The sequence below is a fragment of the Aspergillus terreus genome, genomic scaffold, assembly GCF_000149615.1.
Source record: "Aspergillus terreus NIH2624 scaffold_5 genomic scaffold, whole genome shotgun sequence".
Classification (NCBI taxonomy): Eukaryota; Fungi; Ascomycota; class Eurotiomycetes; order Eurotiales; family Aspergillaceae; genus Aspergillus; species Aspergillus terreus.
This window is the reverse complement of record NT_165928.1, coordinates 1,657,255-1,668,733: the sequence shown is the minus strand read 5'-3', so window position 1 is coordinate 1,668,733 and position 11,479 is coordinate 1,657,255. Positions and strand designations below refer to the sequence as shown.

The following is an 11,479-nucleotide window of genomic DNA, read 5'->3' as shown; positions in this document are numbered from 1 at the left end:
TAGTGTCCCGGTGGAGCTGTCGTCAAGCACATTCCTTGGGCTTTCACCCCGAAAAGCGCCCCTCTTTCACCACTTGCGCACCGTGCTATGATGGAGCTTCTTGGCATTTTGGAGGAATGGGTGACTGGAATTAAACTACCACCCCGGCGAAAGGCGATTTCCACGCACCTTTCATGGCTCTCCTGAATCTTGCGTGTTAATAACAGACTGGGAATTGGCCACCGAAATCGCCTGATAATGGTAGATTCGGTTCATCACTAGCAATAATCCTCTCTCGCGGCCGAAAGACAGGTAAGAGAAGGAGAGTTATGCTATGTACTTGGGATAAGATGCATCAAATAGGGATGAAGATGACTGGGCCGGGGAGGCGTCATGCAATATTACATCTATCTGCAAGATATATCGACGGAATTTCCATCTGAAAATCTTAGGCGTTCCATTTTTTGCAAGGGTTCGGACAGGCAGGGCAAACAACCTTGCTGAAATCGTCTGCCTATCAGCCCCGTTATAGAGTTTCAGAGTGATTACTATAGGCGATTAAGTTGGGGGGGAACAAATCCAGAAGTTTCTTTCCCCGGGCGGGAACCATGTCAAGCGTTATTATGGCGCTCTCCGACTCCAGAGGTTCGGGTAATATTCGTGAGGTTGGAAACTGCACCTGCAAAGAACCTGGTACCAGCCCGATACCGTGCCTGTCAAGCACCACCACTGGGACTGTTGGTTGAACCCTTTTTTAGTGTATGCGTGGTCTTGTCCGATCCAGACTTAATTGGTCGAAGGTACACCTCAGCAACCTGACAACATCAGCATTTGGGTCAGGAGACTTCCGTTGCCACTATCGTCATCTGCCTTATTTTGAGAATTCTGACCCTTCCATTCATCGCCTCTCATACCAGGGGAAACATTCAAATTCATAATTATAGTCAAATCTCTGGATTGTAGGTTATTTAGATGGTGGCTGTCACTCCCTACCTACTCAGGCCAAGTCGGTACGGGGTACAGCACCTCTTGCAGATGGCTAACTGCTTTTGCTGCGAATAGTTACCTGTACTAGTCCACACTATGTTCAGTGGACAAAGTCATGGGGTCTTCATGTCGTCATTCGCTTCGACTCCAGCCAGCCGCTTACGTTAGCTCGCTCTTAGGCTTGACTAGTGAGGTACAACGGCCATGCCGCCTCATATTCCAGTCTAACCTTGCGTGTAAGAAATGGCCTTTGTATATATTTACAAGTAGTGATCATCTCGGTATACTGACTATACTGACTGTTAGGACGTGATCAATGTTATGATCTCCACTGACCGTGCTCCGGCTTCCAACTTGCCCCTGATTACGTACGTTACGTCTATTTTCAGGCTACCCGCTCATCACTCTTCTCTCTTTTCTTAGGTTTCTCGGACAGGATTGTAATGCGATCTATTATTCTCCGATCCGGGGCTAGGTCTTCGAGTAACCGCCCCTCGGTCCCCAGCGTTCCTGCACTATTGGCACCTGAGAGTGGATGGAACTAGGACATCCTTCCTATTACGGCCATTCATCGGGAAATTATTGAATGAATTTCGGGCTGTCGATCATCCCGACGTTTCGGCACCGCGGCATTGTCTGGGCTGGGTAAGGGTGTGTTACTCGTTCGTGCGCTGCCATATACTACTAGGTAGGTACCTAGGTAGGCACCTCCCTATGTAGGTATGATAGGTATTTGGGTAATCTCATCTGCTGCATAAGAAACCATATGTAGTTAGCCTTAAGAAGTTAGACTTTAAGGTGATCATTCCTATATATAAACATTTATCTGGCGTAAACCGCTACTTCGAATAAAGGTAATGGGAGTCACCGTCGTGAATATATATATTTTGTACGACTTGTGTTGATGAGGTGCATCTCCCTTGGCAAACCCCCAGGAGCTAGTCCAGTAACTCTCAAGGAATTTGTGTCAAGTGTTGGACAGTTACTATCTGCTCAATAGATTGGGATTAACTATTGCCCCGGTCAACAGTCTAGCAATGATGGTACGTAACGGTCTCCATCATCAACCCACTCGACATAAATAGAAGCCAAAGGCGGGTGTTCCGGGTAACTACTAGTAACGTGCATGTCAATGGATCTAATTATATATAGTAACTAGTACTGCTCCATACGATCACTGTGCCTGGAGTCGCGAAGCGGAGGCTGTCTTACATCGTACATGTACCTTTAATTCAGTCCAACATGAGGTAAGTGAGCGGGCAAGTTTAGTTGTTGGATAAATGAACCATCTGGACGGACTGACGAGGTGACTCCTTGTCCCTCTTCCAATTTGGTTCAATTTACAATTCCAAAGTTATACAACTCAAGAAAAGCCTACATCTCGATAATGAGACGAAGAAAGGGGTAGGCAGAATGTAGGTAGTTAAACCTTCCGTGAAGGATGTTGATGGTAATCTGCAGTATTGACAACGGCTCAGGATAGAAGAAACTACTGCGAAAGGTCGATAGTTCGTGAGTTAGGTAATTTAGGGCGGAAGATGGTTACGTGGATGCCAGATGGAAGGATCCCCGGTTTGCCTCGTGATGCCCAACGGGGGCTAGGTGACTCAGCCTTATACCGCCTACCTGATTTTGATCTCGATGGAAAGGGTTTCTTGGTGCCTGAGGCCGGCAACCTCCTCTTTCTCCCCTCCCAAACCCAACCAAGCCAAAGTCTCGGATCAGGTGCCTCCACAGTTACCAACCTCACGTTGATCGATGGGGAAGACAGCTGCTGTATCGTGTTTGTTCTCGCCTCAAACCGTGCTCCATACCTGCTCTATATCCTCCCACCGTCGACACTGCGCTATCTCTACGGTTTTGACTTGATTCCTCAAGGTCTCGGTTTTCTTCCACCCCCCCGCTGTCCTAAGCCGTTGACCGTTTTCGTCCCTATGATAGTAGCACGATAGCTACTTATCTTCCCCCCTTTTTGTCGCAACGTCCCTCCCACTCGCGCTGCGCCTCTAAACGGAACTATTCGACCTATGGATCTGAAGTGAAGGGGGGGAACATTCATCTCGAAATAATTTGACAGTCTTGGCTGAGATGGAGGATAGTAATATCCTCGGTGAGGACCTTCCGCTCCCACCCGCGCGACTTTTCGAAAGACTGGCGCAACTGCCCGGTTATACCTGGGATCAGTCTATCGAGCCCTTTCATTCGACTTACAATCACTGGCATGTGTTCGGTCTTCGCCATTCCTTGGAATCCGATGCGTCGACCCCTGCAGCAACTTCCTCGGGGCCGTCCAGTTTAGCACGACAGTCTCCGCGAACCGAATCCCGTCCGCCATTTCGTCATCACTGGAGGAGTAGCTTGAGTGAGTCGAGCAGCGAAATTTCGCTCTCACGCGCTGATCATGAGCCGATATGGATCCCCGTCATCGCCAGAGTTTCGTCCCACGTGGTGCGCTTGGAGCGCGAATTCCATATGTTGAGGTCTATTGTGCAGACATCGGATCCCGATTGCAACCATACAGTACGGCCGATTGACCTCATACGACTTCCACGAGATGCTGGCGACGCCGGTCCCCTCCTGGTGGCCATTTTCGAATCCCCTGGCCCGAACATGCTCCGGGAATTTGTCGCGTTTGGGCCGGCCTGGTTTGCGATGGGGAGCAAAAGCGACAGCAATGATTCTACACCAGGGGAGCAGGTTTCCCTCTCGATGTTCCTCGATTTCGCTATTGGCGCCTGTGATTGTCTCGAACTCCTCCACTATGGATTGAAAACGGTTCACGGCGAGATTCGGGGGGACGCCTTTCATTTCAATCCGGAGACTGGATCTGTTAAACTCACTCACACAGGGAATGGGGCGAGGTCTTTTGATAACATACTCAGTGAGGGGTGGTCAACCCTGTTGAAGGAGTTGGGTGTTAAGAATAAATTGCAGTTCATCGCGCCGGAACAGACAGGGCGGATGCCCACCGAACCAGACAGCCGGACCGATATATATGCGCTGGGTGTTCTGTTTTGGACAATGCTGGTTGGGAAGCCTGCCTTCACGGGAAGCGATCCCGTCGAAGTCGTGCAGAACGTGCTAGGAAAGAAGTTGCCCCCAGTTTCGGCAAAGAGGATGGATGTCCCTGATGCAGTCTCAGCTGTCATCCAGAAGATGACACAGAAGGCAGTTAACGAGCGCTACCATACCATCTCTTCTGTGAAGAGAGACTTGGCGCAGATCTCCAAACTGCTGGGAGACGGCGATAGCGAAGCGTTGAAGGACTTCCAAATTGCCCAGCGTGATGTGTCTTCATTCTTTACGCTTCCGTCCCGCATGTTTGGTCGGCGAGAGGAGTATGATAAAATTATCAGTGTGGTCGATAAGGTGTACAAACGCCAGCAGAGTGCATATGCGAAAGCCACGGCGCAGCCCTCTAGCGGACTTGCCTCGAATTCCTCGGTATCAGACAGCCGCGTGGACAGCTTTGAGGTTGCGTCTGCCTCAAGTGAATCCGGCTCGTTCAACCTTGCGTCTAAGTCCAACCCTCTCAACAGCGGTCATCACAATCTTGGTCGTGTTTCGACCCACGAATCTCTTCACAGCACAGAATCCTCTCTGTCGACGCAGAGGCCAGGACATGGACCCAAACAAGCAAAGAGCCCTGTGGATTCGCGATCCTCCTGGGAGAACGTGGACCGAGATAGCCACATGTCGGCCAATACCAGTACGCATAGCGATCCTCTGGGACCAATGAGCAGACACAAACCCACACACAAGCTTCGCCGAGCGGGGAAGTGCGAGGTGATCACAATCAGCGGTGCCGCTGGGCTGGGGAAAACGGATCTTTTGAACCGCGTCCAGCCAGCAATCCGTAAGCTGGGTTATATCGCAATAGCCCGGCTGGATCGGGCCAGGAGAGTCCCTTTCGAACCGTTTGCAAAGATCCTGGCAAGCCTTCTCCGTCAGATATTTTCCGAGCGTGATGTCACGACGGATTATCATAATAACGTCCGCATGGCCTTGCGGCCAATGTGGCCTACGTTACACCGAGTGCTTGAACTACCTGAACAATTGATGTCCTCAGGAGGTGATGACAAGCAAGTTTCGCCGAGACTCTCTGCTGCTCAGCATATATTCAAGGACGTCTCTACCAAAGGGGAGCCGTCCAAGCGCATTGCAATTCCTCGCCTTGATCATGGTCAGAGTTCTGTGGACTTCTTCTTATCAAATGCCGCACTCAAGAACATGCGTTTGACGGAGACATTCCTTGAGATCCTCAAGACGTTGTCTCAGTTCAAGCTGATTTGCGTGTGTCTGGACGACTTACACTATGCAGATGACGAAACTCTTGATTTGGTCATGCATATCATGAAAGCAAAAATTCCATGCGTGCTAATGCTAACCAGCCGCAAGTCTGAATTGCAATCTGAGGCCATCAAATCACTGTTCGATGAGGACAATCCGGCCGTGACCAGTGTCGTTCTCAAGCCGCTTGGAGAGGAAGAGATCATGCAAATAGTCGCAGCTACAATGCACCAGGACCCTAACCCCGTGTTGACGCCCTTAGCTGCTGTCGTCCAGGAGAAGAGTGTGGGGAACCCATTCTACGTGCGCATGATGCTAGAAACGTGCTACAGCAAAAACTGTATCTGGTATTCATGGAAGAATTCGGTGTGGGAGTTTGACCTGGACCGGATCTTCACGGAGTTTGTGGCTCCTAGGTACGGAGAAGGCCTTGGGCTTGGGTTTATCGCCAGGCGTTTGCAAGAGACTCCACCTGCTGCTCGCTCCATATTGGTCTGGGGCGCTCTGCTAGGAAGCCCATTTTCGTTCTCGCTAGTGGAAAAACTGCTCACCAGCGAGTTCTTATATTCCAGCGATGACGACGAGGCCGTGGACCTGACCTGTCCACAGAATGCGATTCTCGTGCGACAGTCGGAGGCCGATGTAATTGTTGGACTGCAGTATCTTGTCCAAGTCAACTTCATAATCCCTGATAAGACCGACGATGAATTCAGGTATGTGTTCATCTTGTTTGGAAGTCATTCTTGCACGCTATTGACAGTGAACACTTAGATTCGCAAACGATCGAATTGCCCAGGCTGCTGCGTCGCTGAGCGAGGGCCGCAACATTGAAAAGATGCATTTTATCATATCGCAAGCTATCATGAAGTATTACCATGATAGCCGTAGTCGCTATGCGATGGCTCGCCATGTGGCTCTGGCATCTCGAATCATCAAGAACCGCGTGTCTCAGCGACTCGACTATAGGAAGATCCTCTGGGATACCGCACAGACTGCGGCTCAATCGGGGGCCCGACCAACCGCTCTCTGGTACTTCCGCCACTGCATTGCTCTCCTCCAAGATGATCCTTGGGATGACAACAACGCCGATGTGTACTATGACGAAACATTACGGCTACATATTGCAGCAGCCGAGATGGCATGGTCTCAAGGTCATAACACGGAAGCCTTGGAATTACTTGATCGAGTCTTTGAACACGGGAAGAGCGCTGTGTGCAAGTCGAGGGCTTGGATTGTGAAAGCCAAGATCTATGCTCAGATGGGCAATCATTTGCGGTCGATGGACTCTCTTCTGACATGCTTGGAAGAACTGGGTGTTCATTTGCGTGAATTCGCGACCTACGACGAGTGTGATGCCGCCTACCGCAACCTTCGGGACTATCTCGAGAAGGCTGACCTGGAAGCCATCGTTCGTCGGCCCGTCAGCAAGGATATCAACATGATCACGATTGGAGCGGTCATGGCTGAGGCAATGGCAGTTACGTATTGGGACGATGCGTTGACTTTCTATCGCATGGCTATTGAGATGATCAACCTCCATCTCTTCAAAGGTGGTTTTGTCCAGATTTCAATTGGCTGTTCTCACCTTGCCATGATCTCTTTTAGTCGCTTCCGGGACTTGGAGCTTGCGGTCAAACTTAGCGACCACGCTCTTAATTTGCTTGAGCGCTGTCCAGAGCCGTGGACTCAGAGTCGAGGTTCTATTGTCCACAACCTCTATGTTAGCCACTTGCGGGTCCCATTGACGTCAACGCTCCCAGCTCTTGAAGCTTCAGTGGAAGCTTCTTTTTCTATGGGAGACCCTTACATCACTCTGGTCAGTCTCTCGTCGATGGCGATGACAAGGCTCTTTTTGGGACATGACATGGCCCAACTGGAAGCGTTTTGCAACGAGAGTCCAGAGGACATTCCCGAATGGACAAATGATACCCGTGGAGGCGCCACTCTTTTGTCAGTTAGGTACGTGTTGTTCCTCCTCATGACTATGCCCTGCCATGGGCTCTTCGGCAGCAATGTTAAAGACATAGAAGCTAACGAAATCTCGCAGACAAGTTGCGCGGGCCCTGCAAGGGAAAACCTCGGTTGGGGATGCTGAAACGGCTCTTAGTGATGAGCATCATAACACGCAAGAGTATATCGCTTTCTTGGAGCACAATGCAAGTAACGCCGACCGCCCTCGGGACATATACTATGGCTTGGCCATGATCCCGCTGTTTGTTTACGGTCACCATGAGAAGGCAGTGCAACTGGGTATCGAAATGATGGAGACGATACCAAGATTGTGGTCAGCTCGTGTTGGCTATGTGGTCTACTTCTACCTGGCTTTATCTCTCTTGACACTCCATAATGACTATCCTGCCCGTGGATACCTTGATGGGAACCTTAAAACGGTCTTGAAATACAAGTCCGAGGTTGATTTCGCCCGCAGTGCCTGCGACGCAAACTATGGCATGTGGTCATTGATCCTAGAAGCCTTGGTTTCTGAGGTTCGGAACGACCATACGTCCGCCATTCAAGCTTTTGAGGTAAGTTAGAATCCGAGCTGTGGCTTGCTTGATGAACAGAGGTTAACATTACTTTCCCAAGGCTGCGATCGATCATTGTCAAATTCACGGTTGGCCTCTGGAGGAGGCGCTTGCCTTGGAACTGCATGGTGAGTGCACATTAAACTTTTCATTGCTTTTTCTTCCTTTCATTAGCTTCCCATAAGTTGTCAGTGATTGACTCCTATCTTAGGTGAATTCCTAATCCGACGTGGCGCAAAGAGAGCGGCTCGTTCCGTCATGCAGGACGCAATTGCAGCGTGGGCCGCCATAAGCGCTGTAGGCAAGTCCCAACAGCTGACCGAAAAACATGAGTGGCTATTGAAAACCGCCACCACCTCGCGGACTGTGGATGCAGGATGCCAGACCGTTGATTCACTTCTGGGTATTAATCGCAGCACTGAACCAGAGCATATGGGCGTGGCTCAGGACATGGAGGAAGAAGATAGAAAGCAACGTTGGATCGAGCAGAATGGTGTGGCGACCGGCGAGCGCTCGCTGGACATCTCTGGCGTCGGACTGGGTAAGTACCATGGTCATGAGGTATTTCGACTCGAAAAAGAAGTGTTCTAATATTCGAGCAGATATCATCGATTTGTCTAGCATACTCGAGTCCAGCCAAGTCATGTCGTCTGAGCTTCAGATTGACAAGCTGCTGGCGAAGATGATCGAGATTGTTTTGGAATCTTGTAACGGATCCGATTTTGCTGTCATCGCCACCAATTTCGACAATAACTTCACTGTTGCTGCTGCTGGTGACTTGGAAAAGGGACAACGATCTTTTGTCGATGGTCTCCCCTTCTCCGAAATTGGCGACAAAATGGCACAGCAGATCTCGCACTATGTCATGCGCACCAGGGAAGAAGTCCTTGTCCACAATGTTCTCGAAGATGAGCGCTTTTCCAATGTCAATGAAGCCTATCAGAACAGATACCCGCTCGGGCGATCGGTGATTGCGTTGCCTATCATGCAAGGAGAACATCTTCTTGGTGTCATTCATATCGAAGGAAAGCCCAATTCATTTACCCAGCGAAATCTTGTTGTGCTCCATTTGCTCTGCAACCAGATCGGTATCTCGCTGTCCAACGCACTCCTCTTCCGCGAAGTTCGCAAAGTCAGTGCGACCAATGCTTCCATGGTCGAGGCGCAGAAGCGTGCTCTTGCGCAGGCCCGTGAAGCAGAACAGAAGGCCAAGGTGGCAGAGGCGGAGGCTAAACACAACGTCAAATTGAAGGAAGACGCCGCCAAGGCGAAGTCTATCTTCTTGGCCAATATCTCTCATGATCTGCGAACTCCGATGAATGGAGTGATTGGCTTGTCGGAGCTCCTCAAGGGCACCAAACTGAACAGGGAGCAAGATGAATACGTCGAGTCAATACGTGTCTGTGCCGACACATTGCTCACTCTCATCAACGATATCCTGGACTTCTCGAAGCTGGAGGCCGGCAAGATGAAGATTTCGACGGTGCCTCTGAATATCAAGGAGACCATTTCAGAAGTTGTTCGGGCGCTTCGCTACACGCACCGAGACCGCGGACTGGAGACGATTGAAGATCTGGACAAAGTTCCACCGGATCTTGTGGTATTTGGAGATCCCGTTCGCTTGCATCAGATCTTCATGAACCTCCTGAGCAACAGTTACAAATTCACGCCGAAGGGATCGGTGACTGTCGCAGCAAGAGTTACGCGGGAAGGCAAGGGCCGCGTGCGCTTGGAGTGTGCGGTCACTGATACGGGAATTGGGATCCCCGAAGAGCAGAAATCGCGGCTCTTCCGACCATTCTCTCAGGCTGATAGCTCGACTGCCAGATCATATGGAGGCAGTGGTCTCGGACTGAGCATTTGTAAGGCGATTATCGAAGACGTCCTTGGGGGCGCCATTTGGCTAGATTCGACTCCCGGCAAGGGAACCACCGTGACTTTCCATCTGTCTTTCAACAAAGTCAAAGACCCGGCGGCCAAGGCACCTTGGGCGAAGAAAGGAGACAAAGATAAAAACAAGACTACCCCGGTTCCCACGGCCCGCGATTTGACAATGATCCCGCGCGATCAGATTCGGGTGTGCATCGCCGAGGATAACCCGATCAACCAGAAGATTGCCGTCAAGTTTGTGACCGGACTGAACCTGCAATGTGAGGCGTACAGTGACGGGCGTCAGGCCGTCGAAGCACTACGGACACGATCCCGCGAAGGGAACCCTTTCCACGTCGTCCTCATGGATGTGCAGATGCCTACTCTTGACGGGTACAACGCAACACGGGAAATTCGTCGGGACCCTGATCCCAACGTCAACGAAGTTCTTGTCATTGCCATGACTGCCAGCGCCATCGAGGGTGACCGGGAGAAGTGCTTGGATGCCGGCATGAACAACTACCTTCCTAAGCCGGTTCGGTCCACTGTGCTTAGCGATATGCTAGACCAATATCTTGCACCCGTGCCTACCTACACCAAGACTCGATTGGCTATCCGGGACCGCGGGAGTATCAGCAATGAAAGTAGCACGCCGAATAGTTCATCATCTGGCTCGGACAATCAGGTCATCGCGCTCACGCCCGATGAGAAGAAGCCAGAGCAAAAAGAAGACTCCAACACACAATAGACCGGTTTATGCGTCAAGCGAGTCTGTTGCTGACCATCCTCTCTACACTTGATGATGACGAAGTATGAATGACGATTTGAGCAACCGGGTTGACTTTTCCTACTTCCTGGATGCTTGGAAGAGGAAACAAAATGTTCCTGTGCTTTTCTTTCCCTTGGTTTCCTCACCTTTCTTTTTCTCACATGCCGGTTGATATGGATTGATTTAGTATCATCGACGGCCCAGTGTTGGAACACAAGACTTCGTGTTTTTCCTTTTCCTTCTCCTTCTTCACCTTCTTGTCCATTACTTAGGCTTCTTGACTCTTGGTCAATATGCATTCAGATCTTACTTTCGGTGCAGGCGATCCCCCTGGCGTTTCTGCTGTATTCAACTGCTTTTTATTAGCCCTTCATCTGAGGGCCACCCTGTACATTTGAGGCTCTTAAAGAATAATAGACGGAGTGAGATTTCGACGAGAGTATAGTATCAATTGCTCAATCTTTTGGGCGTTGCGTCGGTTTCATTGTCACGTAGGGTTTCTATACTCTTGAGGCTATTCGGGATGGATGACAAGACCCAACTGCCCGCCATGATTCCTTCTCCGCCTTCTCTTCTTGCTTGATCCCATCACCAACTCCTCTCTCTTCTTTAACAAACCGACTATTGCCTCTCAGTTCCTCACCTATTTTCGCCGGTCATCGTGTCTCCCGCGCTCTTCTGTCTGTTGTTCAGTATCATACCCCGGGGACAAATGCTCTACAATGCTCAAAAATCCTCGCGTTCGGAGTTCTCCGAACTTTGGTGCTCCGATTGATCCTCATGGTGAACTTTCCTGCTCCCGGTCCGAGTTTGGCATGCCGGAGGATCAATGGTGACCCATGTGTCGCACCGGGCTCGGTTCTTTCCTTTCCACATCCTTGTTGATGCCAACCCGTACCGACTTGTCCAACCCCGTGAAGCGGTTGAGGGAACAAAAGAAAGACAGAGAATGATGGAATGGATAGAGAGGCAGGGGAGAGAAGGAAGAAACCGTGCACATTCAACCTGAAGACCATCGCATATCGCGCAAACACATTCCAATTCTGAGAGTTCGAAAACG

General features: G+C 50.4%; 1 protein-coding gene across 1 annotated transcript; it reads left to right on the top strand.

The window, feature by feature from the left end:
* Window positions 1-3,054: 3,054 nt before the first annotated feature.
* ATEG_04139 (putative sensor histidine kinase/response regulator) lies at window positions 3,055-10,398 on the top strand (the record flags this gene model as incomplete). Its single annotated transcript, XM_001213317.1, has 6 exons — window positions 3,055-5,969; window positions 6,028-7,215; window positions 7,304-7,781; window positions 7,843-7,909; window positions 7,993-8,322; window positions 8,384-10,398. 6 exons carry the CDS (start codon window positions 3,055-3,057, stop codon window positions 10,396-10,398), a joined length of 6,993 nt encoding a protein of 2,330 aa, XP_001213317.1.
* Window positions 10,399-11,479: the final 1,081 nt, after the last annotated feature.